Raw genomic sequence first — 27,256 nt, forward strand, 5'->3', positions numbered from 1 at the left:
CCTCTGCCACTGGAGATACAGAGATAACATTGTCATGGGAAGATGGTCACCACAAGAGCTATTACCTGTAGCATGGGTGATAAGGACCATTCTAAGGTCTGGGGACAGAGTACCAGGGGAGCAGAGGAGAAAGGGTGTTGAATTCTTTTGGCCAGACTGGGGGCTTGGGTGTGATATGGGGTGAGATTAGTGGGGGGGTTGAGAAAAGAGAAGGCATTTAAACTGGACCTTGAAGAATTTCCTTGGATGGGAAGGGAGTGGGAGGGTGTGTATGTGTTTGTGTGGTGGGGACAGGGAAGAAAGTTTTCCAGAGCAATGGAAGAACCCAGAACTCTTTGTGTTTGTATTTAGAAAGAGAAAGAGTTCTACACAGTTGGAGTGTGGGAATCAGCTGGAGGGAGGGCTAGGCCCAGGAAAGAGTTCGCTGAACACATCTCACTTCCCTAGCTCATCGGTGAGAAAGAACAAAGCTGTGGAAGCTTTAGTTGGCCCACGTTTAGCTCACCAAGATAAGAAGGCAGAGAGTCATGGCAAAAGGACGCAACGGGGGGAAAAGGCCAAGAAGGACAAAGCTTTCTGTTTTCCTAGGAGTACAGATGATTATCATGATTTTAGACAGCAGATGTCAGAAAATGTACCACTGAGGGCCTGACTCAGCAAAGATGTTAACAGAGAAGGTGCTTTAGTGATCTGTGTAGACACGTCAGTGTGGGTGAAGTGGCTCAGAGGCTTATGGCCGCCATTTGTGATCCTACAGAGTGTCACTGCTTCTTTGGCTTTCATTTTCAGCATTTTTATTTCCAGATTTATTTTGGTGATTAATTTTTACCGTATGATTATCTGTATTTATTTTAGATGACTAACATTTGTGTTTAAATACATTTTCTGTACTCTTAAGGCTGATTTCATTGGCCTGAGGTTAATTTTTTTTCCTTGAGGAATATAATTCCATTTTTTACCAAGAGACTCAATGGGAAAATTCTACTTTATCACCAGTTTTAAGTAATTTGAGTATTCCATACATCAGTTACAATCATGTTTGCCAGAGTTTCACAATTGAAATATATTACCTGTGTTGAGTATTTGCCATTTGCCAATCCCAGTGAGCTTTTCACCTGTCTCCATTCTGCTCTGTGCCCACCACCGGCTGGGCTTCCTTGCCGGCTGATGTCCAAGGCAGCAGCTCGCTCCATCCCTCTCAGGGCTCGGGCAATCACCCCCCGCTCCTTTCTCCCCGCAGGCCTCAGGGTGCTCCCTTTTGTTGGAAGCTCCCGTCTGCCATCTTCAGTCCCTCAGCCCCATCTACATCTTTGTTAATTCCTCAGTTGCTCTCTGAACATTCCCAGTTTCCTGCAGGACCTGACTGATGCATTATGTAGATAAGTTCACAGAAAGCACATTGAAGATACATCTATGATGCTTTCGTAAGTTTACTAAATAAATTGCATTCAGTGGAGTACAATTAGGAAACAGCTTTTTTTCCTTTACATCGAAATGTAACGTAAAACATCTTAAAGATGTACCGACAACTAACAGTGTTCTTTAGGGCTTTTTCTTCCTCACCTCTTGAAAACGCCTCAGGCAGAGTTGTATTTTGGTTGTTAGTGAAGAGTTATATTTTGGAGATAGATATATATATATCCCTGCCATTATATATATATATATATATATGTTAGAAACCTAGTTCACCCTAAAAGAAACACACAAACACAACTCCAGACTTCCCATCCTGTATGCAATTTAAAAGCTTCCCTCAAGCTCTCTACCCTCTCCTCAGCTCAATTCTGACTGGAAGCTTGGGGTTTGACGGTGGCAAAGACGGGCAATACTGTCCTTCCACTCTCTCCTTTCTTCCCCTGTCCCCTCAGGTCCCCAAACTGTGGATTTTTGTAAACATCCAGAGTGGGGGTAAGATACCAGCCTCCTCTCTGGCAAGCGCTGGCCTTCCCAGTGATTCGCTGGAAAAGCCTTCCTCGGTTGGCTCCAGACGGGCGTTGGCATCCCTCTCACCTGTGCATATAAATTTGCTTTTGAGGAACGAACTTTCTTTCTTTCTTTTTTATTTTATTATGTTTTGTTAGTCACCATACAGTACATCAAGGAACTTTCTTTCTAATGCATTTCTAGTTTTCCCTTTCATAGGCTGCCGGGGAGGTGAACAATGGACAAGCGTGGCCCCTGTTTAATAATTCCTGAGAGAATGTGTCTGGTGCCTCCCTAGGAGGACACTGTCATCTGTTTCAACAGCCTTGCAGCTTTAGCTAAAACCGTGAGACATCAGGAAATGTCTAATCTCGCATCCCGTAATGTGAGAGCATATATTAAAAGGCATACTAAGAAGAAGAGGAATGCAGATGGAAGGAAGAAAGTGAGGAAAAGAAAAATTCAGTGAGAAAATAAGGGGAGAGAAAGATAAGGAAGAGTGGAGAGAGAAAAAACAAGAAACGAGATCCCTAACCCAGATGTCCTGAAAGTCTTGCTGATGACTTGCCTTATAACAGTAGACTCTAACATTGCCTTGGATGCTAAAGTATGATATCTTATTTGGAAAGAGTTCAGCGTAGTGAAATTAGTGATAACTTCCCCCCAAAAGTAGGCACTGAGGAACACTGCACTAAATTGCTAGAAATTATTTTTTAATTGTAGCACACATTTAATCTTGCTCCTCTAATATCCATTTCATCTTCCTTGAGTGACAACCATGAAGTTTAGCAGGGATGAATCTTATCTTCAGATACAGAGGAGGGTCCTGCTTGCTCTCGGCCTCTCAGAATAATCCCATTTCCTTGCCATAGTGATTGATAGGACTTTAAGCCAATCAGTGCATAGCATTACGCTAGCACCAAGATTGTTATCGGGGTAGTCCAATCAGAGTGAAGCTTGGGACTCTGGTGTGATGGTTCTAAAAACTGACCTCGGCCTTTGCTCTGCCCTTGTATGTGAATGCAGAATCAGTATCTGTGCTGCTGGCCGCCATTTTAGGAGGCCAGCCCCAGAACAAAGCCAATGTCTGAAGGCAGACAGAACTGAAAGAGAAACTGCGGAAAAACTGAGCCAGAGCCTGGACCAAACCATGAAAAGTCCTATAGACTTTTCAGTTATAGACTTTACACTTCATTGTGTAAACCAGTTAAATAGCTTTTCTGTTATTTGCCACAGAAATAATCTCCACCGATAACACTTCTGTGGCATTTGATTAAATTAACCTGGATTAAAACAGTCCTTATTAAAAGACAATACATTTATAGCTTCTGAATATCAAATACATTTACAGTTTCTGTTATGTGCACATTGTAAAGGATCAAAACTAAAACCCCCAAAGCCAAACCGTACTGCCTTATTCACACAGAATGAAAGCTATGAAACTTTAAGGAAAACAAAATTTTTAATTAAATATCTTAATATTAAAGTTGCTTAAAGATAAGGGAAAAACTATAGATGAGCCAGAACTGAAAGAATTTGAAAGGACAACAGTTACTTTGACATAACCTTGTGCCAAGCTAGGCGGAATAGAAATAAACAGAAAAACAAGCAAACAAAAACACAACTGGTAACACTTTAAGGTCATACTGACTGCTAGTGACCTTCATATACATCATCACACTGAATTCTTACAATAATCCTTTGAGATAGCTATTGGTCCCCCCCCCCCATTTTACATTTGTGGAAACAGGCTCAGAAAGGAAAAGTAATTTGTTCAAGATCATAGAGTTATTTAGTATCAGAGACAGGCTTTGAGTCCAGATTATGCTCTTTCTACAACCTTGCCGTTTCTTTGTAAGATAAAACTAGAAGCTACATGGGTCTGTAATGCCAGGTAGGGTTGGAGCAGCTCAGCTGAAACTATGGTACACCGGTTCCAGAATGCATTTAGCACTTGCTTCGTGTGCTGGAGGTTTGTTATACCGCAGACCCTAGGCTTTAGCGTTTTCGGCATTATTTAATTTACAAACAAGTCTGGCCCCTTTCCTTGGGAATAGCAAACACAAGGGAAGATTTGGATTCAGTTGTGTTTGCTTCCGCAGAACCTAACCACACACAGGACGCCTTATTCTGATGCACTGCTTCCTTCTCATTTTCCTAAAAAGATTCACGAACCTCTGCCAATATGATAAGTGTTGGGGGAAATGACTTTCTGAATTGTCATTCTAGGAATTGCCTTTTGCAGCTGAAACTTCACCACTTAGTCAAGCCCTCCCCTGCCATCTGCTCAGCTCCAGAACTGTTGCAAAGGTTGAGAGGAGCTACTTCAATTACAAAGAACCACATCTATGATCACACTTTTAGGCTCACCAGGGCACTGTCATGAGGTCTTAGGTCTTCAAAGGCAACCCGTTTATCATCAACTCATTGTTCACAAAAATTCATCTGCACCAACCTTGTAGTCCGTGCTCGTAAACTCATCTCATGCCCAGCTCTGGGGCCGATGCAGTCTTAGAGAATCTAAAGAAACCTGGTTCCGTTTTGATGGCTTACTATCATTAGTCTGTTGGTGTGTGTGAGTGATGTGCCGGCCAACAGTAGATGCTGTTCCTCAGGTCTCATTGTTAGACCCTTCTCCAGTTTTTGTCAGGAACCCTTCTTGTACTGCTGTTCTGGAACCTACACCCTGGCTTTTCTTCCTGTTCAGGTTTTTAGTTTATCGAGGACAGAAGTTCTTTTATTAGCAGTTCAGCCCTCGTAGAGGCCTGGGTAAGTCTTTGATACTTGCTTCCATGTGTCTCTAACACTTCATTCATTCATTCATTCATTCATTCATTCATTCATTCATTCATTCAGTGTGTTTGTTTATTAGAGAATTTTTGCCACGTAGTACTTACTGCCAGTCGGAGAGATACAAAGCCTCTTAGGTCATGCTCCCTAGAAGCAGAGATTGAGGTGGGAATTCTTATGTAAGTGATAAACTGAGGGAATGCTGGGAAGGTGAGAGGGAAAGAAGCAGGGGAAGAAGCAGGGCTGTTATATCCCTGCTGTCAGTCGCCGATGGGCTGTGGACCACCCTGGGGCCGAGTGTGAGTGGAGGCTAATGTAAACTCCCAAGCGTCCCCGGACACTTCCGTCAGGCAAGGACATTTCCTCTGGGTGACTTGAGGTGTAAGCCTTAGTAGCTGATGCCCGTGACGTCTGGGGGATGAGTGCACTCTGAGGACAAAGGGGCCTGCGTGGAGGAGGAGTAGCGTCTGCTGCACAGTGATAGGTGGTACTTAGTCTCTGAGTGATGCCATGCGATGGGTGATCGGACAGTGTGGATGTGGAATGATAGAGCTATGTGCATGAGGAGCACATAAACAAGCTAGGTGCGGGGATGCGCCAGGGGAATGGAAGGGACGGGAGAGGGGGTGGTTGTCGAGGAATGTTCCCTGAGGCACTGACTGATAAATTGAGTCCTGAAGGGTAAGACAACATGGTGGCAGAGAGGAAGGAAATTTCAGGTGGAAAGTGTGAGCAGGAACGTTAGGGAATAGGGCTGCACTGTGATTTTTGTGTGCCCTAGGCATTTTTGCCTAGAATATTAAAAGCTGTATTTTATGGACTGCATCCATATAAATATACGGGTAATCCGGTTGGATTGTATTTGTTTATGTTTGTAGATTTTAAGAGTTTGAAACATTTTTGTGGGCCCCTAAAGTAACTTGGGCCTGTGCCTATTGTTCCTGTGGCTATGGGAGCCCTGCTGGTGGAGGTAGGAATATGTGGAAGGCAGCCCTGACTACTTCGGTGCCGCCGGATGCTAAGTGAGCAGCCATTTCTGTCCACCTTTGCTCCCATCCCTGCCTCGTCACCATCCCCTCCTAAAACCACGCTCTACTGAGACTGGGCTGGGTTGAACAGTCACCTCCCCTAAGTCCATCTCCACCTCAGAATGTGATTATTGAGAAATAGGGTCTTTGGAGATATAATTAGTTAAATTTAGAGGAACATCCTAGATTCGGGTGAACCTTTCACCCAAGGACTGGTGTCCTTTTAAGAAGAGAGGACACGGAGGGAAGAAGGCGAAGGGGAAGATGGAGGCAGAGATTGGAGTGACGTAGCTACAAGCCAAGGAACACCAGGAAGCTAGGGGAGAGGTGGGGAACAGATTCTTCCCTAGACCATTTGGAGGGAGCATGGCCCTGCTGATACCTTGCTGTTGACTTTCTTAGCCTACAGAATGGTAAAAGAATAAATTTCTGTTGTGTAAGGCACCCAGTGTGTTGAGCTTTGTTACGGCAGCCCTAAGAAACTGGTATGCACTGTCTCTGCAGAATGTCTTGTCTGAATCTCAGGTGTCCCCGGTTAGGACTGTCTGGGCACAGTGGAGCCCAGACTCCTGCTTTCTTTGCCTTTTCTTTCCTGAAGCGGCTCTTTCTTCCCCGCATTGACCATGAGTCCCTCGGTGCTGAAGAGCAAGCAGGGGAATGTACCAGCCCGAGAGGGTGCTAAGGTAGCTTTTACTGCCCCAGGGTAGTTCCCTTCATTCCTCCGTTGTGGCACATTTCTCATCAGTAGTGCTGGATGCTGGAAGAAAATCTGGCCATGTTTTCAAAGTTCCAAAGACAAGCGTTTGCTCTGGGGGACAGGAGAAGGAGAGGGAGCTAGGTGCATTTATTGTTTAATAGCTTTCTTTTATCCCTGATTCAGCCATAAATACCCTGCCCATAAAACTAGGCTTTTCCAATCTTCTCGCTGTTTGATAACAACAACAACAACAACAACAAAAATTGGTTGAGAAGTACTGTTTAATAAATGCAAGAATGAAGATGACATGCTGGAATATTCACAAACTAGATGCTACTGGAGGGCAAGGACTGTATCATTTTCTTCTTAATGCTCAGCATCTGCTACAGGGCCTGGGACATCATAATCTTCCGGTAAACCTTTGCCAAATAAATTAATCTATCATTGAATTGATGACCAAGGTGACTTAGCTCATCAGGGTCACTGGGTAGATGTTTGTCACTGCATCATATGCACAAATTCTAAAGTTGCATCTTTGGATGAGACCATGACTTCTTAGGTGGGGGTATCTGAATGAATAGCTATGTTCTCCAAGTAGTACCTCCAAATTAGTTCTCAAGACCAAATACTCACCACTTACTTGTTAATACACGTGATAAAGGTATGTGCTTTATATTCCATTTTACCAGCACCAAACTATAATTTTATAGTTGAAGATTTTTGTTAGTGACTGAAAACTCTTCATTTCTGGTAGGTTTACTGGATGGGGAAAGTAACTAACATTTACTGAGTGTTTACTATGAGCTAAGACTGTGCTAAGCACTGTAAATCTAGTATCTCACTTCATCCTCGCAACCTATCTATGAGGTTAGTGTTATCACCGCTTTACTGATAAGAAAACTGCTTTTAGACAGATTCATTAATTTGCCCATAAGTGGCAGACCCTGGATTCAGATGGTTGTTTCTATAACTGCCAAACACTCTGCTGGTGAAACTCAAGCTTTAGTGTGCTAAAAGTGATCTAGGGGAGTTTGATAAAAATGCAGATTCTTAAGGTCTCATTCCTAGGGAATCAGCAGGTCTATGGTAATGAGGAGAGCCTGTATATTTAATTATCACACCAGTGACCTGAATGCAAGTGGTCCATAAACCAACTTTGAGAAGCACTGCTCTATATATGAGATGTCAAATATGCAGTGTGATTTTTTGTTTGTTTGTTTTACTCTAATGTCATAGATGCAATATCATTTTCTCCCTTATGGATGCCCAGTTGTTCTAGCACCATTTATTATGATGACCATTCTTTCCCCACTCCCTGTAGTTTCATTTTTGCCATGAATCAAGTGTCCATATATACATGGGTTCTGAACATGACCCTCCCATTTTATTTTTTCCATATAATTCATAATCATCATCCATTGAAAACATACTTTGAGAAATTCCACTGTGGACTAAAGGGCAAGAAATGTTGGAAAACCCCATGGATCATTTTGTGACTGGATATTAGATCCATAAAATTAGGGATGGCCATTTACGCAGCAATGCTCAGTTTTTCCTGGGATCCTCATTTAAATCCATTGGCCTACCCAGTGCGATTTCTGGAATTTGTAGAAATTTGTAGGAATTACTCTTTTTGCCTCCCAACTGTCATTGCTCTCCTTCTCCAGATCCTCTTTGACCAAATCAGTGGGACATTTTGGAAAGCAAGTCATCTTTTATTAAGAGCATCCTATCTCACTTTCAAATGTCATTAGGGAAGAAAGATGACATATAGACATAGCAGTATTCACCTCTCAGGTTCTGCTTTTGAACATACCTTTCCCCTCCCTGCAATTTGTGTTGCCTCAAATGGGGAGCCTACTGTAAATTCAGCATCACTGACTCTAATTTAAAAATGAGAAATACAGCAGATTATACATATTTGCCCATGGGAACAAAAGGCTGCCATTTAAATATGGCTTGATGACAACAAATAATTTTGATATACTGTCAAGCAAACTCTTAAAAACGTCTTTCACTTTTATAGTATTATGTGATACAGGTTAAAAAGCATTTGCAATGAATTGTGGGTGGCGAAACTGAGGCATAGAGCTGTGAAATTATTTAACTAAAACCATCAAGGAAGTTGTATCAACAACCAGAGATTCCACTGCCTAGCTTTTCAGTGAGTTCTGGGGTTGGAGGTAGTTACCCAGCTGGATTCCCAAAAGGGCAAAAGCTCTCCATTAGAAATGGTTCATGTATATGGGAAGGGGGAAAAGAAAAAAAAGGAGAGAGGGAAACAAACCATGAGACTCTTAATGAGAGAGAACAAACTGAGGGTTGATGGAGGGAGGTGGGTGGGGGATGGGCCAGACGGGGGATGGGGATTAAGGAGGGCACTTGTTGTGATGAGCTTTATGGGTGTTGTATGTAAGTGATGAATAACTGAATTTTACTCCAGAAAACAATATTGCACTGTATGTTCACTAACTAAAATTTAAATTAAAAAAAAAAAAGCTTCATGCAACCCCCAAGTGTCCATTTACATCTGCAGTCATAGTCAAGCAGTGACCCGGCTTGCCACAGGAAGTGTGGGGCTAAATGAAGGGCTGGCATTCAAATGATTACAGTATGGCCGCCATCAATTCTCAACACTGATACCTCAATAGCATAGAAAGCGTTGTGTTTTTATTTTGTTTTCTGCTATAGGGGTGTGATAAACTCAGACAAGGCTGTGCTATGTAGTAAGTATCTTTTCTCCATCCTCTGTTGGTGAAAAGCTGAACAACTAAATGTTGAAAGAACTTCAGTTGTTCTGCAATTGGTTGCACAACTCTTCAGGCCTCAACTGGTGATTTGTTGGTCACTTGGGGAGAAGCAAATGAATTTGGAGACCCAAGACATCACCCACAGCCACTGCACTAATGGGAGAAGTTCATGGCTTTCTTCCTTCTGCACAGAGTCTAGTTTCTCTATCTTTTGTGCATAATTAGTTGAACTTTTTCTTCAGGAGACTGTGCGATTCTCCTAATAAGATAGTGACCATACTTGTATTTTTCCTGTGCCAACGCAGTCGTATTTTATTGTTAAATTGGAAATAAGGGTCATTATGTTGTTAATTGGCATTGATATTTTCTTGGACAGCCACACCCCTGATAGGCCAATAGACAGTGCTAGGGAAAGGGTCGTGAGCCTTACTTGAAGGTGGAATAGAAGTTTCTCAAGCTTCCCCGATAATAAGATTGACCTGAGGTGTTGGCTCAATATTCAGATTTCCAGTCTTCTCCTTGGGGATGCTGATTCAGAGGGGTTGGGATAGGTCTTTAGAATACATATTTTAATAGCTATGTGATGACTGTTATCATTAGGGTAGTGTGGGAAACACTGCCCTAGGAAGTGTGATTTTGAAAAGGCAATTCCAGTCCGGGGGGCCCCTGATTCCCAAACATCCCCCGTTGTTCCCATGGAGGTATCTTTCTCTTTCTTAGTCCTTTTCCAACCTCTATTCTGTACCTGCCACCAACTGCCATTCAGTCCCACTTGGGCAGGTTGTTCTTAGCTCGGATTCTCATGCTCGTCACTGGACCTCAGCCTGGAGTCTCCACCTGAATTCAAGTCATTCCCATTCCATACGTTGCAGTCACAGTGGTACCAAATGACTTGCCTTTCCATGCCTATCTCAACCTCTTCAAATCTTTTGACCTTTTTCATGTTCCATTTTCTTTTTTGGGGGGTGGGGGTGGGGGTGAGGGGCAGAGGGAGAGGGAGAGAGAAAATCTCAAGCAGGCTCCACGCCCAGTGCAGAGCTCACCCCAGGGCTTGATCTCACAACCCTGAGCCCAAATCAAGAGTTGGATGCATAACCAGCTGAGCCACCCAGGCGCCCCCTCATGTTCCATTTTCTGCATAGAATGCCTTCTCTCACTAGTGTGCTGTCGCACTTCTCTCTGTTTCTTCAAGTGCTCAGACGTCACTTCCTTAGGAGTCTTCCTCAGCTTCCCTAGGCAGAGTTAATTCTTGTCTCTGTGTTCTCATGACATGTTGGATTTCTCTTACCTGTAACATACGTTAGGTTGTAATGATCTGTTTACTTGTCTGTCTCTCTCAGTAGGCAGCTTGGAGAGGGACAGTGTCTTCATATTTATATTCCAGTGTCTAGCAGAGTGCCAGGTACATAGTAGGAATTTTATAAGTATTTGCTGAGTGAACTTTAGACTTTAATAATTATATATTAAATGATTATTATCAAATAAAAAAGATATGGATTAGTTTATTTATACAAGTCCAGATGTTCATTTATTTGTTTATCCATTTATTCAGACAAATATCTGTTGGACCCCTATTAATAATGCTAAGCATAAGTGATTCAGTGATAAGCTAAAAATATACATCATCCTTGCCTTCATGGAGCTTTGAAGTGAGAGAAATCTATTAATACAGTAATTACGAAATGAATAGACGATTTGCTACAATGAAAAATACCAAGGGTAGGCATATGGGGGCAATGAAAGAACATAATGGGGGGGGGTGAAAACTGATCTAAGTGCTGATAATGAAAAGGAATTATCTAGGGAGAAAGGGGAGTGAAGAACCTTCCAGGCTCAAGATAAAAGCCTGTTCAAAGGCCCTGGGGTGGGAGAGAGTATGGCAAGAACAAGGGACTGAAGGATGGATGGTATGTGGAGCGGAGAGAGCAAGTGGACCCACGGCCCGAGAAAAGACTGTCACCTAGAGGTTAAGAGTTTTCATCAGCCCTGTTGAGAAGTTGTGTCTTTATTCTAAATGCAGTGGGAAACCAGTAAAAAGAAACCTGAGTAGTTTGGCGTGTGTATAATTGCAGTTTTGTAGGGATTTATACCTATCAAATGATGATTTGCTTTGCTATTTATTTTTGTTTTGACCATGCAGACTACTTCAGGACAGGACTCATGTCTTATATTTCTTAGCATTCCCAGCCTCTGGCACCATACAATAAGTAGAGAGTGGGCGACCAAGAGATGTGTGTTTCTTGTTTTATTTCACAATCTTGAGAGTTGAGGCTTTTTGTAAACACACTTAGAAAGAAATTTAGTTAACTAGACCCACTGGATAGCTTAAAATGACATAACATTTTGTGTTTAAATTGTGAGAAACATGTTTGATATGGTGAATGGACAGCTGGTTCCCCACTACAGTCTTAATCCATGAAGACCATTTCGTAAGTGCTCAGGAAACTAGTCAGCATTCGTTTGAGAAGAACCTGTCTCCCTTGCTTAATAAAGTTATTTTATTACTGGTGATGCTTGGGGTTTTGCCGTTAGGAATCAGTGCTAGAGCTGTAATGATGCTTTGGACTTTTAAAAAAGTCCTTTTTGAAAATGTAGATAAATACCTAATTGGGAGTAAAAGGTATATTAATATTTATCAGCTGACATCTTTGGGATAGTTTGATGGGGATTTAAATATAAAGGGAATTATGTATCAGGGGAGAGCAGGGGCATCAGTGATGTGGAAGCGAAGTCTACTTCCTCAGTTTTGCTTCTGTGGTCACCTCTAGAAACAGAAGTCGTTTTGTGACTGATGGCAGTGATTGTGCTACTGACCGAAGCTGAATCTGTCTGGACGTTGGTTTCACAGTAAAACAAAGAGTACTTTTCTTCCTAATCTTTAGGACACTATGAAGTTTAATGATATCAATGAGGAAAAGTGCGATGGACTTTGGGAGATGAGTTGCTTTGTCATACTAACTGAGCTGGTGGCATCATCTACCCAAAGCCTTTGTGATTCAATGGAGTTCTCAAATCAACTTCTTAGAAACAAGTTCTTTTTGTAAGGCCAGGATTTCATTAGAACATCAGTGTACTAATATTAAGTGTACTTTCTGATCTTCCCTCAAATTTCTTCCAGACTTCTTTATTTGCCCCATTGCTCAATTAATTTCTAGTTGCTAGGGCGGGGGAGGGGCTGGAGCTTGAACGAAAAAGGAAACCTTTGTTGATGTTTTGGGGCAAGGGTGGTTTTTCCAGAATATTCCATGATGATTTGAAAAATTAAGAACTCTGTGCATGATGGGGACACATTTCCACTATGCACATTCAATGAGACTTTTCTTATTTCCCTCTATGGCTTTCTCCACTCTGCCCTGTGGATTTCGACAACACCATTTTCATGTTTGGCAATTGTACCTCATTAAATGAATTATGACTATGGCAAATCTTGAATTAAAAATATTTTTAAGTGAATAAAGCCATTCTGTTATTAAACGTAACTGCTTTATTTCCTCACATATTCACAGGAGATGCCATAGATCTTATTTGGAGTTTTAATAAATTTAAAAAAATCACCATCAAGGAATAAGGTTCTGATTACTCAAGCAACCACACTAACCAAAAGCAGAGCCATTTTTTTTTTTTTTTTTTTTACCTTTTGCTTTGAGAGATGTTCATCTCAGGTCCTAATTTGCCCAATAAGTCTGAGGCAGTGATTAGCAAACTAAAGGCCAAATCTGGCCAGCAGCCTTTTTCTGTAGACAAATTTTTATTGGAACATAGCCATGACGATCTATTTAAGTACTGTCTATGACTGTTTTTGTATTACAACTGAGCACAGTTGAGCAGTCGCAACAGAGAACACATGACCTGCAGTGCTGAAAACATTTATTATCTGACAGAAAAAGTTTGCTGACCTTGGTCTAAGATAATGTTTCTGAATATTCTTTGACTATCATTTATGCTAGGAGCTCCCTGAAAGCAGAGACCAAATACGATTTCTCTTTGTATCTTTAGTGCCTATCACACTGTCCTGTTGGAAAGAAGTGCTCAAGTCCAGAATGAATGAAAGTAACCTAATGCAGCTGCATAAATAATCATGCTCCGCCCACCCCAACCTTAAAGACTATGGGAAAGAGCCACTGAAAACCAGGCGGAGCGTGATTTTCTACTAGGACAGTTTTGGTTTGACTTTCAGGAAGATCTGTATCCATTACTCTGATCTTGGTGTGCTGAACAGGGTTGCTCCTGTTCTCATTTCAGCAATTCAGGGGTGGGTGGGAAGGCAGGGATGTGGGGGAGGGACCAGTGCAACTTTTGCTGCCGCAAGAGAACTGGGGCAAAGGCATTTATGAGGAGGTCCCAGTGTCCAGGTGCTGGGCAGCATGTGGTCAAGGAATTGCTAAACTGACATCTTGGCTTGTTTGTCTTCCCAAAAGCACTCGCCCCAGCAGGCATATTCTGTCTTAACATTTGGTACTCTGTGGAAAAGGAGATGTTTGGGAGGCAAATGTAGCCTGTTCTCTGTACTCCTTCCTTTGTTTCAATGCTCCTGTTGACTTTCTCTACATATGTAAATGTAGAAGTGGCAGTTATGTAGGAAGTTTATTACCACCCTGGCCCTTCTACTGTCAGACATCACTAATAGATCCCCGCATGCTTTCTGACAGACACAGCCTCCGAATCCTTCCTAAAACGTTCCAAGTAACTGCCACCAATTGGTCAGAATTGGCACACGAGATGAAACCTTCCTTGCCAAAGCTGGTTTTGCATATTTCTAGGTGTGAGGATCTCATTCCGCCTTTTATTTCTTCCTCAGCTCCTCATGTGGACATGTATCCAGGCCCCAAAGGCAGGAACAGGGAAGGGCTGGCAGGCAAAGCGAGGCATTCTCGGCAGAATGCGGAGCACAGATAACAATGTGAGGTGACCAGCTGGAGTAACGCGGAGTACACACTGGGAAGTCACATGAAATGAACATGGAATCAGAAGGAAGAGCTAGATTGAGGTAAGCATGGGCATCTAGGCCAAGACATTTGAATGCGATTTGGAAAGTCAGTGCTCCCGAAGGCTGGTAAGGGTATTAGGGTTCTCCAGAGAAACAGAACCAATAGGATAGGAGATGTACACACACACACACACACACACACAGAGACACACACACAAAGGGGTAAGGGTGGGCATTCTTTTAAGGAGTCGGCTCTTGTGAGTGTGGAAGTTGGCAAGTTCAAAATTTGCGGGGCAGGTGATCGGGCTGGAAATTGTAGCAGGAGCTGATGTTGCAATCTTGAATCCTACGGCAGTCCGGAGGCAGAATTCCTTCTTTGGAGGACCTCAGTCTTTTCTCTCAAGTCCTTCACCAGATTGGATGAGGCTCACCCACATTGTGGAGGGTCAGATCATTTGCTTTGCTCAAGGTTTACTGATTTAAATTTTAACATCTAACAATGATTATTGGCTAAACAGAAATTATTGGCTAGAACAAAGTTCATTTAAGTGAAACAGAGTTGATTTAAAGAAAATTATTAAATAAATATTGTGTGCAGATGGTATAGGGATATGTCAAGTATATATGTACTAAAATGGCTGAGGTCAGAGAATGGTAAGCGACAGAATTGCTATACTCTTGTCACAAGGAAATGTCATAAGGAAATGTTTGTTTTTTTTTAATAAAGATTTTATTTGTTTGACAGAGCAGAGAGAGAGAGGGAACAAGCAGGAGGAGCGGCAGAGGGAGAGGGAGAAGCAGGCTCCCCACTGAGCAGGGAGCCCGATGCGGGACTCGATCCCAGGACCCTGGGATCCCATGACCTGAGCCAAAGGCAGATGCTTAACAGACTGAACCACCCAGGTGCCCCAGGAAATGGCATTTTAAGGAGATTAATTCTGCTGCCTTGAACAAAGGCCATGACAGAAAATATTCACCAACAAATAATAAATATGAAAATGTTCTCTCCTGTTATAGTAGTAAAATCATGCCTTTTCTAAAGATGCTAACTTTTTGCCAGATTTCCCGAATGTAATCTTCCCAGTGTGCTTTTTAAAAAGTAGTTGTTTGTTCTTTTTTTTCCCCCCTAACAAATAGAAGTTTTAAATTTTATGAATCTTAGTAGTTGGGTCTTCTGCTTTATGATTTCTTAAAAGGATTTTAAGCTTAGAAAGTCATCCTGGTTTGGTTTTTGTTTTGTTTTGTTTGAGATATTGATTGATTGATTGATTGATTGATTGATTCCTCTGAAAGAGAGAGAGCAGAGGGAGAGGGAGAAGCAGGCTCCCCACTGAGCAGGGAGCCCGATGCGGGGCTCGATCCCAGGACCCTGGGATCATGACCTGAGCTGAAGGCAAGATGCTCATGACCCCGGGATTGTGACCTGAGCCACCCTGGCACCCCTCATCCTGGGTCTTAAATTCACAGGTCTAACACCTTGCTTGGGCATTTGGAAAAAGATATTTTTAAATATTTAACTTTTTGGTGTATCTGGGGCTTATTTTGTTGTACACTAGGAGCGATGCATCTAGACATTTTATTTTCCTTAAATTCCTACTCAGTTACTCCTGTACAAGTTCCTTTTTGGTGATGTCATTTTTATTTTCTAGCAAATTCTTACATGGATCCAGATCAATTTCCGGACTAACTCTGGTCTGTGTTCTGTGTCTATACATTGTTTCTTTCAGTAGTAAATTACTTTAATGATACGATACGGCCTTATATCTAAATATGTAGTGTGGCTAGTCCCATCTCATATGCTTTCTTCAAGACTTTCAGTGATAAACTTATTTTTCTTCCTGAGAACATCAGAATCTAGTCAGATTCTCCAGAAGTTTCATAGAATGTTAATTGGATTTTGTGTAAATCATTGTGAGGGTTATAATGAATTCATGTATAATTCATTCTGTATGACTTTATGCACATTAAGTTAGATGTATGTAGATTGTGTGAGATGTATTCCTGAGAAGGATGGCATTTTAAACTATCGTTATTCACTTACACCTTACTGAGAGTCATTCGTAATATGGCTCTTGAAAGCAGGTTTTCAGAGGGCAGTAGAGAAAACCTGTAAAGACATTGGTGCCAAGCATGAAAAGGAAAAGGTACCTAAAGGGGTGACAGAATAACAAAAAGAACTTAACTTTTCTTCACAAACTTGCCAGCAGTTAATGGACAAAGTGGATATTTTTAGCCACACAGCTGCTTTAATTTTAGGAGTAGGGTGACTTTTTAAGAAATCACTTATTGTTTAAAATAGAGGTGTTGAGAACATTGGGGATTTCATTGTCAGTGCTCTGCTACTTACAACTGAGTGATCTAGAGAAGTCACTTACCCTCTCCGAGCTTCAGTTTTGTTCTTTCATAATAGGGACACTATAATACCTGTCCTGCTCACATCATGGGGTGATTGTGCGGTTGCTCCCAGTAAACTTCTTTAAAAGTTAGCAAATCATTTACACTTGATTTTAGTGTAGAGAAGGTAAGTGCTGTGAACCTCCCCTACTGAATATCCGTGGAGGTTATTTTTGGTGAGATTATATATATATACCTTTAATATCTTGTTCCTTTAAATTTTGAAGGAACTTCTACCAGGTTCTGAAAAAACTTTTAATTCAAGGCACATAAATGTGCATAAGGATATCTAGTCAACATACGCCCTTTTAAAAGAGAAAGGACGTTCTTTGACTATCTTCTCAAAGAATCATTACTTTGTGTCAGAAAACTGGAGAGGTTGGACATGCAGAGTTGCCTTTTCTAAGGGGCATGATGTGTTTGAGCATTTGCGACCCATAGTACCTGTCACTTTGCTCCTGTGTTCCAGAGATCACCTGGCAATTCACAAATGCAGCAGGACACCTGTCCTGTGTACACGTGTAACTCTCGGCCTGCAGAGGGCTTTTCCCTAGAACAGCACCATGAGGCCCTTAAGGACAGAGACCAGGACTTACAGATGTTTGTGTCTCTTGGCTTCCAAAAGAAAATATTAAAGGAAAATGTGGCTGGGACTGCATGTCAGGATGAGGAGGAAGTGGTGCTCTCGGCAGATTTGATCTTCCGGGCAGGCAACCTGTTCCTGCATAATTGAAAGGAGACTCTGCTGGGCCAGGGTGAAGGCTGTCCTACCCTTTCACAGACGATGAGTTAACAGTGCTAGGCCAGGGGTGTCAAATAAAGGGCATCGCAGTTTAAGAAAGACATGAGGAGTTAGGAGGCCATTCAGAGGAGAGCTGTCATGAAGATAAAGAGTTTAGAAAAGAAGACGTAGGAAGAGTGGAGGGAAATATTGGGATTATTTAAACCTGACAAAAGGAGCCTGGAAAAATGTCACAGGTTGAAACATATGTGGGGATGATCATATAGGGTGGGGCTTCTCAACCCTTTTTCATGGCAAGGCACTCTCAGGGAAAGATATACAAGGCCCACAAGGGCAATCAGATGAGGCTCTTCAAGGCTACCCTCGGCCACCAGAGGCCTGAGGGGATCACTGGCTTAGCGCACTGTAACCTATCCCGGCCTTTGGGGAGTTTATGAACTGTTTGTGCTCCTCCCCAAATTCATATGTTGAAACCCTAATCCCAGTGTGATGGTATGAGGAGATGGGGACGTTGGGAGGTGATTAGGTCATGAGGGTGGGGCTCTCATAAATGAGATTAGTACCCTTAGAAAAGAGACGCCAGAAACCTCTCACCCACTTTTTCTGCCACATGAGGTTGTAGGGACCTGCCTGTGAGCCAAGAAGTAGGGCTCAACAGACACTGAATCTCCTCTGTGCCTTGATCTTGGACTTCTTATCCTCCAGAACTATGAAAAAAATATGTGTTGTTTAAACCACCCAGTCTATGGTACTTCTGTTACAGTGCCGCAACTCACTGAGAAGAGATTTGTACACCTCATAGGGAACTGATGTACAGAACACAGATAGCCTGTATTTTAGGTAGAGTAAGAACTGGGGTCAAAATTTTATGGAAGAGTGAAATAAAAGGAGAAAACACTTTATTCTTCAATTTGAAAAACACTGGATTGTTTTGTCAAAGGGTGTGTCTCTGTGTGTGTGTGTGTGTGTGTGTGTGTGTGTGTAGCATGTCCCCAAGATTTTTATGCAGTTTAGCTTCATTAACTTCAGGAAAGTAAGTGCTACAGACTTACGTCGAAGACCATTTGAAGGTTTAATGATTTACATTTATTTTTGACTGATTTTAGTTTTGGGAATATTGAATAATGCATTATTGATTTTGATTGAGTCAGCCTCTCTGACTGAAGATACTAAAGGCTGAATAAAACAAAAACTGAAATGTGCTATGCAACATGGACAAAACTAAATAAGTGTGAAAGAACTTTAAGGTCTGTATCTGGGCTCATGTGAGGCAAAAACATTTTTTAAAAAGATTTTATTTATTTGACAGAGAGAGCACAAGCAGGGGCGCTGCAGGCAGAGGGAGAGGGAGAAGCAGGCTCCCCGCTGAGCAGGGAGCCCGATGTGGGGCTCCATCCCTGGACCCTGGGATCATGACCTGAGCCGAAGGCAGACACTTAACCGACTGAGCCACCCAGGTGCCCCAGGCAAACACATTCTATAGGAAAGATGGATTTGAGGACATATGTGATCCTGAGTGTAAATGTCAGGGTACAAGCAAAAATTCCAGGTAGTTTTGCAAACTTTCAAGGCAGTGGAACTGGTAAGACCCAAGTCAAGGTCTCCAGACAGTAAAGGGGGACCCAGGTAATATACGGGCTATAGATGGAACAAGCAGAAAATTTCATTAAGGTAGCATAGAGGAATATAGCCATAGGAAATAGGATGGCAGGGTAGGGCAGAGAGACCTGAAGGACCTAGGAGAGGTGGAGGGGTCTTCTGGGTTAGTGGTGGGCGGGGAGGGGTTGTGGACACACCCTCTTCAATTCACCCCACCCCCCGAAACCCTTTGTGACTCTTACGTGTTCTGTGATGTGAGCTTGGGGAGGATATATATTCAGCGTCTGCACACTTAAGAGCTCAGTTGCCTACAGGCAGCCTTGCGATTCAGACAATGGAGTTCAAAAATTGGAATGTTCTCTCATTTCTGAATACCTATACTGAACCATGTCTGAGCTTCAGCTCAACATGGTTGGAGATTGACCCCAACTTCACCTTCCTGTGTGGGTTGGGATTGCTTCTTCTGTTCCTGTGCTACCTGATGCTTCCATTTCCAACTTGGAAAACCAAACCCACCCAAAAGGTAAGGAGCCCTCAACACAGATTATTATGGTTTCCATTTCTAATCCCAAATCTTATTTACTTTAAAGATTTTATTTATATATTTGATAAATAAGACAGAGCCCAAGTTGGGGAGAAGGAGCAGAGGGAGAGGGAGAAGAAGGCTCCCTGTGGAGCACAGAGCCTGATGTGGGGCTTGATCCCCAGGACCCTGGAATCATGACCTGAGCTGACGGCAGATGCTTAACTTGACTGAGCTCCTAATCCCAAAATTTAAAATGAGTTTGGTAGGGTCAGAGAAACACCTAAAATGGGAAGTCTAAGAGAAGAGACATTCGCTTCTCTAGGACAGGAGGTCTGGAAGGGCTAAGGGTTAAGGAAGGACTAAGGTTTCTACTTCAAACTCACAGGCTATCTGGATGTGGTGGCAGGTCTTGGGTAAAATCCCAAACACAGGGATTCTGTAGTCCTTATTTAGAGAGTATGGAATCTGTACGAGAATGTTTCCCAGCATTTGATCATAAGTCACATTCCCATGTCAGGCATCACTCGATCAAGCCTTCATGTTGGGCTGATCAGGAGAATGGTGCTGAGCCTCTGGGAAGAGACTGGGGTCTGAACTACGTCCTAGGATACAGGGTCCTACCTGAGGGAGCACAGATGTGACTGTTGGACTTCATATTCTTTCTTTCTTTTTTTTTTTCTTTAAGATTTTATTTATTGGAGAGTGTGAGAGCGAGCACAAGCCAGGCGGAGGGGCTGAGGGAGAGGGAGAAGCAGACTCCCCGCTGAGCAGGGAGCCCAATGTGGGGTTCAATCCCAGGACCCTGGGAGCATGACCTGAGCCGAACGCAGACGCTTAACCGACCGAGCCACCCAGGCGTCCCAAGAGAGAGCATAGGCAGGGGGAGAGGCAGTGGGAGAGGGACAAGCAGACTCGCTGAGCAGGGAGCCTGACATGGGACTCGATCCTAGGACCCTTGAGATGATGACCTGAGCCAAAGGCTGACGCCTAACTGACTGTGCTACCCAGGCGCGCCCAGACTTCATTTTCTATGTCCTCATTGAACAAAGGACTTCTGACTGAGACTCTCAAGTGTGGACCTCCCAGATAAAATCCTCCTTTAAATTTTTTGAAGAAATATTGAAAACATTTTATCACCTTTAAAAATCGATAAAAGCAAGGAACACAAAGTTCTATTAATTGAAATAAAGTCGTACTATTCTTGGATAAAGAGTGTCTCCATTTTAAGAGTGACGGATGAGTCCCAACCCCCCCCCCCCATTCTTTTATTTTTGTTCTAGCGTCAGGGCAGAGCCAAGAGGAGGAGGAAAGGTGGGACGCTGAAAGGTAAGATTCTGCCTATTCTACCTGAGCTCTCCAAGGGTGACCCTTCCTGTCCCTTCCATGAGGGCTCAGGCCCATGACCTCTGAGGAGGTCAGCTGCTAGACACAGTCCCTCTTAGAAAACAGAGGCCTCAGAGCAGTCAGAACCTGAGACCCTTAGATTCCCTGCTCTGAGTCTCTTCCTGAGCATGAAGCGGTGATGGATCTGGGCAGTGGGTGTTGCCCAGAAGGTGGCTGTGTGAGATGTCAAGAGTCAGAACTTCTGTCTCCTGACTTTGTGAAAGACTTGTGACATCATGGATACTCAGGACCCTTCCCTGAGGTAACCACTGACCTCTGTGCATCACAGAGGTGGTCTGAGTATCACATGAGATAATTTACATGAAAGTACTTTATCCATGAAGCAAGAATACTAACCAGGATCACATCATTGACCATTTGACCTCATCTATTGATTATTTGGGCTTTCAGAGTCTAATATCCCATGGGTGTCCCAGAAGGGGACTCTTGTATTAATGCCTATGTTTCTACTTTCACTACATATATCCCATTCTCCCGGTTTCCCAGACTACAGATGCTCCCAGAGAGAAGATGAGGAAGTCCGGAAGCTGATGTCTGTTTTAAGAAGGTGACCAGTCTTTCCCCTTTTATCCTGATCCCTCTTAGAGGACGTTTTATGCAATTGTAGGATTCAGTGCAGCCTGCTATAGCCATGGGAGGGGGTAGCCATAGGAACAGGTATTGGGGTGAAGGCTACTGAGTACGTTGTGAAGTCATAAAGGGGGGGGCATTGGGAGGGGTCAGCAGGCTTCAGGTGGCCCCTCCCTCTTGCCAGGCCAGCATGTCCTCCTTCCCTTGTCCTGGTCCTGGCTGCAGCTTTGTACCTCCTGTCTCCTGCAGCCCCCTAGGCCGGCATCATGATACCATCCACTTTCGTCAACTGCTATGTCCAGACCCCTCCTGTGAGGTGTGTAATAGGACAACTGCTGAGATCAATCGGCTGCTGTTCCCAGAGGCCCTGGAAGATGCTACTCCCTTGGCTTCCACAGCCTCTGTGACTTCCTCATCGTTCACTCTCTCCCCTGACTCCTCAGCAGGCCCTCCAGGAGACCTAATATCAGCTTCTCTGCCTGAGCCTTCCCCACCACCTGCCTCCATCTTCTCACCTAACCCAGTGACCCCCTTGGCTGACTTTTTTCCACCCTCACCACCGGGTGATTCTTTGCCACCAGAGTCTTTTCCTCCCTTGGATTCCGAATTCCCAAAGGACAATTTCCCACCCCAGTCCCTTGCCTTTCCTCCAATCCCACCAAATGATGCTCAGACAGTGGATCCTGCTGTCCATCCAGAGGCCACTTTGTCTCTAAATACTGAGACCTTTGCTTGTCCTAATGCACCACCAACCCTGTCTGGTTCACCACCGCCAGACTGCAGTTTAACTATGACTCAATCTAAATCGATTTCCATCTCAATGACGCCTGTTCCAGAGATCTCATCTCCAGATAGCTCTGGTGGGTTGCCTACTTATGTCCCGACAATCATGGGCATTAATGCTCCCAGATTGTCAATTTTAGACTTCCCTTGGTGGCAAACTCATGCCAAAGACTTCCTCCCTTCAAATTTGGCTCCATATAATGTCCATCACGAGTTGCTGGCCCTCCATTCTTCAGAGGCTTCTTCCAGGGGAGACCCTGCAGCCAAGCTTGTGGAGCCTGCTAACCTCTCACTTCTCAGCCCTGATGTCCTGGCACTCCTAGAGAAACAAGTCCAAAAGAGGAGTGACTTCTGGATGTGGAAGGAAAGGAAAAAGGGTTCTGTTCCAAAACAAACAACTGCTGATAAACATGACTTGGCAGTCCCCCTTCCTTTCTGGAGCAGCAAAGACCAATCAAGGGAGCTGTATGTACATTGGCAGCCCCCATATCCTACAACCACCTTAAAGGAGGGCCATTTACAGCAAACCCCTATCCAGCTCTTCTGGGGTCTCCCAACTCTGCATAGTGAGTCCTTGTTCTCTGCTGCCCATGTCTTGGATAGTTATTCTTCCATCTTCATTTTTAACAGAATCTCGAATGCCTCCACAGAGCAGGAATCCCCAGTAGTTCCCCATCCTCTTCCTCTGTGCTTGCCTGAGAACCAGCCCCAACCCCAGCCCCTACCTATCCCTCAGGTCCAGCCCCAGGCCCACCTTCAGTCCCCACTCCCAATCCTGCCATCTGGTCCTCTAACCCAGATTAAGGTCTGTGGAGTGTGTTTTCACAGACCTGAGAAGGAATCAGAATGTCTCCTGTCAACTGAAATGCAACAGCTGGAATGGAACATGTTGCAGAAGGAACAGGAAACTGTGTGGGGTTTACCCGCTGTTGTCCAAAGATCCCAGGAGGACTTCTGTCCTTCAGCTCCTAACCCTTCTCTTAATCACCGGGCCTCCCAGGCCCGTGTTGCAATCTCTATCCTTCCTGGGCAGTTTCCTCTCACTGATGAGCTTCGAACAAAACTAGAGCGTCACCTTCGAAAGAGGCTCATCCAACACCGGTGGGGCCTGTGCCGCAGGATCTGTAAGTCTCTATCACTGATGAGTCCAAGTATTTTTTCAGAGACCCCTAATTTGCAGCGCTATCATGGACGCACATGGATCTCTAAGAGTGAGAGTAAATTGAGCGAATCTGAAAGCTCTGAGGGGGACTCAGAAATGATTCAGCTAGAGGATGATGACCTGGAGAAGGACAACGATGACCTGGAGAAGGATCAGGGACCCAACCCAGAGAATGGCCCAAAAGATTATCTGTTGAGTGACCCAGAGAGCTCTTCAGGTAATGTTATGGGGTATGATTCTGAAAAAGAACTTAGGAGCCCATCAGAGAAAAACTCAACAGTGTCTGTGGAGACTTTAGGTCAGAGACAACTTGAAAATGTCTTGAAAATACATTTGAGCAAAAAGTTTGAGGAAATCAATGAGGGTCAGCTCCCCGGGACTGTGCACAATTCATGGCATAGTATGAAGCAGACATCGCTTCTTTCTGAGAACTCCCACACTGAAATAAAACAGAGAAGTTTGCCACCATCAGAGGTTCAGGACTACTCCCTGAATACCTTCCAGGAGCTTCCCTTTATTAAATCTAGTGCACAACAGATGCTGGAAGCCCATATTAAAAAGTTTCATATGAGGATGACGTGGGGCCTTCCCCCCAGGGTCCTTGAATCCATAGAGCTCTTTAAACTGATAAAGGACACATCCCATTCTAGCTTTTCCTCCTCAACCAACCTGATTTCTGAGGTAAATTCCAAACCGGGGGGCTTCAACTCCCTTAGAGGCAGCTCTAAATCTCTCCATGGAGACAAAGTGGGAACAGCAAATTCAGCCCCCATCCTGGATCATCCTCTCCCTGCCGCCTCAACTGTGGGCAAGGAAGAACAGAGAATTCCGAGGCAATCACCCTCTGCTTTCAACCATGAGTTTGTAGAGGATGTTCAGAAGATTAAGGATGGCACACAGACTCTTACACCCAACAAACATGACACCAGAGGCAACAGATGGCCCCCAAAGCTGCCTGCAAGGCAAGCTGGGGCCAGACATGAGCCAAAGGATAAGAGTGCAAATTCTAGAGGTAGAGGAGGAATGCAACAGGGCAAAGAGAAGAATCTAGAACCTGTCATTGTGCCCACAGTGTCCAGGGAGATATTCAGGGCCAAGCAACTTGATGCTCATCAATCACAATCTAATACCTTGACAACCAGCACGCCAGTAAGCTCCCAAATCATAAAGGTGAATGATAATAAAGTCAAAACTACCATCCCCATTAAAAGCCCCCCACCAAACCTATCAATTCCCCAAGATCCTAAATCCTCAAGCCTTAAAGAACAACTGTTGTGTGAGTTAAAGATTAAACTGGAAAAAAGAGAGCGTAGCCGGGCCCAAGCCCAACGCACTGGCCTGCCCCCTGCCTCAGAGAGTTTGACTTACAAGGCCTCACTGACTCATGCCCAGGGTGTCTCCAGTGGGGACATGGGAGCTTCTCAGGTGCTGCATGTCCATCCAGAGGACACAGGAATTAGTATGGAACAACAGCAGAAGCCTTGGGTCCCTAGGCATGTCTTAAGGAAGTGCCAGAATAAGAATCTCCCACCAGCTGCGGTGACCATGAGCCCTCCGGGCTCCAAGGCACAAGAGCTTGGTGGAGGGGATGCAGGACTGGGGACATCCCAACTTAAAAGGAACAGTTTCCCTACTGAGGATGTGGCATTGAAGAAGAGGTTCCCTACTCAGGACGTGCTACTGAAGGAAAAGCTGGGAAGCAAGCCTTCCCAGACCCTATCACAGAAGGGTCAGCCGCCTCCTGAAAGCCTTTCCCAGAAGGGTCAGCCTCCTTCTGAAAGCCCTTTCAGAAAAAAAATGAAGCATTTTTTGCAATGGCTTAATCCAGGGATAAAATGCAAGAGGCAAGAAAACTCCCAGGAGAAGCGCAGCCCTCTATCATCTGTGGAAAGCAGAGGCCTACTTAAAGGTAGAACTGCCTTTACTGGGACAACCAAAGCTCAGAAATCCATGACAGACGTTGGGGAGTTCCTAAAAGAGAAAGTGGGGCGTTGGCATGCAATAGATAGCACCTGCCCTCAACAGCCCATTCCCTCCCCAACCAAGTATGGGAAAACTCAGCAGGAAGCACAAGTGCAGGCCCAGGCACAGCCTGTCCAGGGGTATCCTTTCAACTACAGGGCTCCCTCCTGTAAGGTGACAAATACCAAGTCCTGCCACCAACAAGCTGTCTTTGCTGGCCAAGGCCATCCTGGAAGTATTAGACAGATCAGAGACAAGGACAGACAGCCACAGAAAGCTGTGGCATTTAAGGACCAGCGACTGCATAACAAGTATCCCCTATCCACGCCCCACAGGGAGCCTGCACCCCACCCACACGCCACCTGCAGGCATCAAGCTGGCCGGGGGCCTCCGGCCACTCACCACTGCCCAAGGCACTGTGTTCAGAGATCTGACTCTACTATTTAGACCGAAAACCCTTCTCCAGAATTTCCAGGGGGGGATATTTCCCACCCCAAAATAATCCCTTGTGAAGAATATTGATTCTCTCCAATAAATGTTTCTCTAATAATAGCAATGTCTTTTCTGTGTACTGTACTGGGGGCATGGGTTTCAGGTAACTCAGTTCAGCTGTTACTGATTGCTTCCTTTGGCTTCTAAAAGGTGACTAGTCTCCCGGAGCTCTTGAGAAATAGATATCATGTGCCCCCCAAGACCCCCAAAGCCCAATTCCTGATGAAGTTTGAGGAGATGGGCTCTGTCTCCTGCCCTTTGGCTTAGCCTTACTGAAAATGTATAGTAGCTCACACCTTTGCCCTCATTGAATGTTTTATACCCTTTAGAGCAAGTGTTCTAGGATCAAACACAGGTATAGTTTTCAGAAAATAATGATTAAGCCACTGTTTTTACTTCACTGTTACTACACAGTAGCTTAATCATTATGTAGAAGTCAGTGATCAGAGGATCCCACAGGTGGGTGAACTCTGAATGGGAGTGTTCGGGGGAGGGTGTCGTCCCAGTTGACCTTGGGCGGTTGGGGTAGGGTCGAAGAACAGCATAGATGCTGCTTAAGAATCTGTCATGTGAGTCACGTTAAACTTGACATTGAGGTGTCCCACTGGAAGCGCTCCCCTTCCCTGGGCCTTTCTTCAGGCTGCCCGACTGATGACGTTTTGTGCAGAACAAATGCAGAACAAAAGCATCACTTAGCTGTTAGTGGCAGGAATGTTGACCAGGCAGCTACCACCTTCCAGGGTAAGACACCTTTGAAGAAATGAAAAGTTGAAAGAGTGACCTTGCTGGTGGAACAAAGACTTATGTCTACTCATCCCCTTATCTTGACCCTGTCCTGCTCCCCTTCTTCCTCAGTCTGACCTAAGCACCACCACTTTGAGGCCAATGGGAGCACGGCACAGCCTACTGATGCCTTATACCAAAAAGGCATGGGGCTGTTCCTTGAGTACTCAAACAATATCTGCAGGCTGTCGGGCATGGCATCCCCTTTGGCGATCTTGGTGCCTTCCTTCCATCCATGCTTGATGGCAATATGTCAGATATTGCTTTCAGTATGGACAGGATGGAGGTGCCACCTCTCATATTCACTGGCCTTAGTGGAGCCATGGTAGATCTTCTCCAGAAGATGTGCAACTTATGAGCCAGAGGTGAGTTCTCGACTGCATACCAGGGTACAGATATTTGGGTGCTTCTCATGGAACTCCATGGAATGCTTTTTTTCAGCCATGACTGCACACGTACGCACACTTACAATAGGGTTTTGGAGGGAAGGCAACTCCATTTGAGACTGGGACTCAAAAACGGGGTGAGTGTCCTAGAGAGCACCTGAGGTAGTCTTCTGGACAGACTCATGACTGTTTAGTGCTAAAACAAAAAACCGGATGTCGACGACCTCTTTCACTACCACACTTGTACCTTCTTGTCCAGGGTTATCATTGACCGTACAGTATCTGAACGTTAGGGTCACAGAAAGAATGCAGATTTTGATGCTGTGGAGGCCCTGAGA

The 27,256-nt window shown here is 44.2% G+C and overlaps 1 protein-coding gene across 1 annotated transcript in view; it reads left to right on the plus strand.

Annotated features, from left to right (window-relative positions):
- Nucleotides 1-25,704, plus strand: part of LOC135362747 (spermatogenesis-associated protein 31D1-like) — a 46,550-nt gene extending 20,846 nt beyond the window's left edge. The window contains exons 4-7 of the mRNA XM_064579875.1: nucleotides 16,198-16,259; nucleotides 16,979-17,219; nucleotides 21,267-21,327; nucleotides 21,600-25,704. Of these exons, the coding sequence (XP_064435945.1) occupies nucleotides 16,198-16,259; nucleotides 16,979-17,219; nucleotides 21,267-21,327; nucleotides 21,600-25,704 (4,469 nt within the window). The remainder of the gene's footprint in view (nucleotides 1-16,197; nucleotides 16,260-16,978; nucleotides 17,220-21,266; nucleotides 21,328-21,599) is intronic.
- Nucleotides 25,705-27,256: the final 1,552 nt, after the last annotated feature.

The sequence above is a fragment of the Mirounga angustirostris genome, unplaced genomic scaffold (assembly GCF_029215605.1).
Source record: "Mirounga angustirostris isolate CCGP_5_RB_7025 unplaced genomic scaffold, mMirAng1.0.hap1 SCAF_15, whole genome shotgun sequence".
NCBI lineage: Eukaryota > Metazoa > Chordata > Mammalia > Carnivora > Phocidae > Mirounga > Mirounga angustirostris.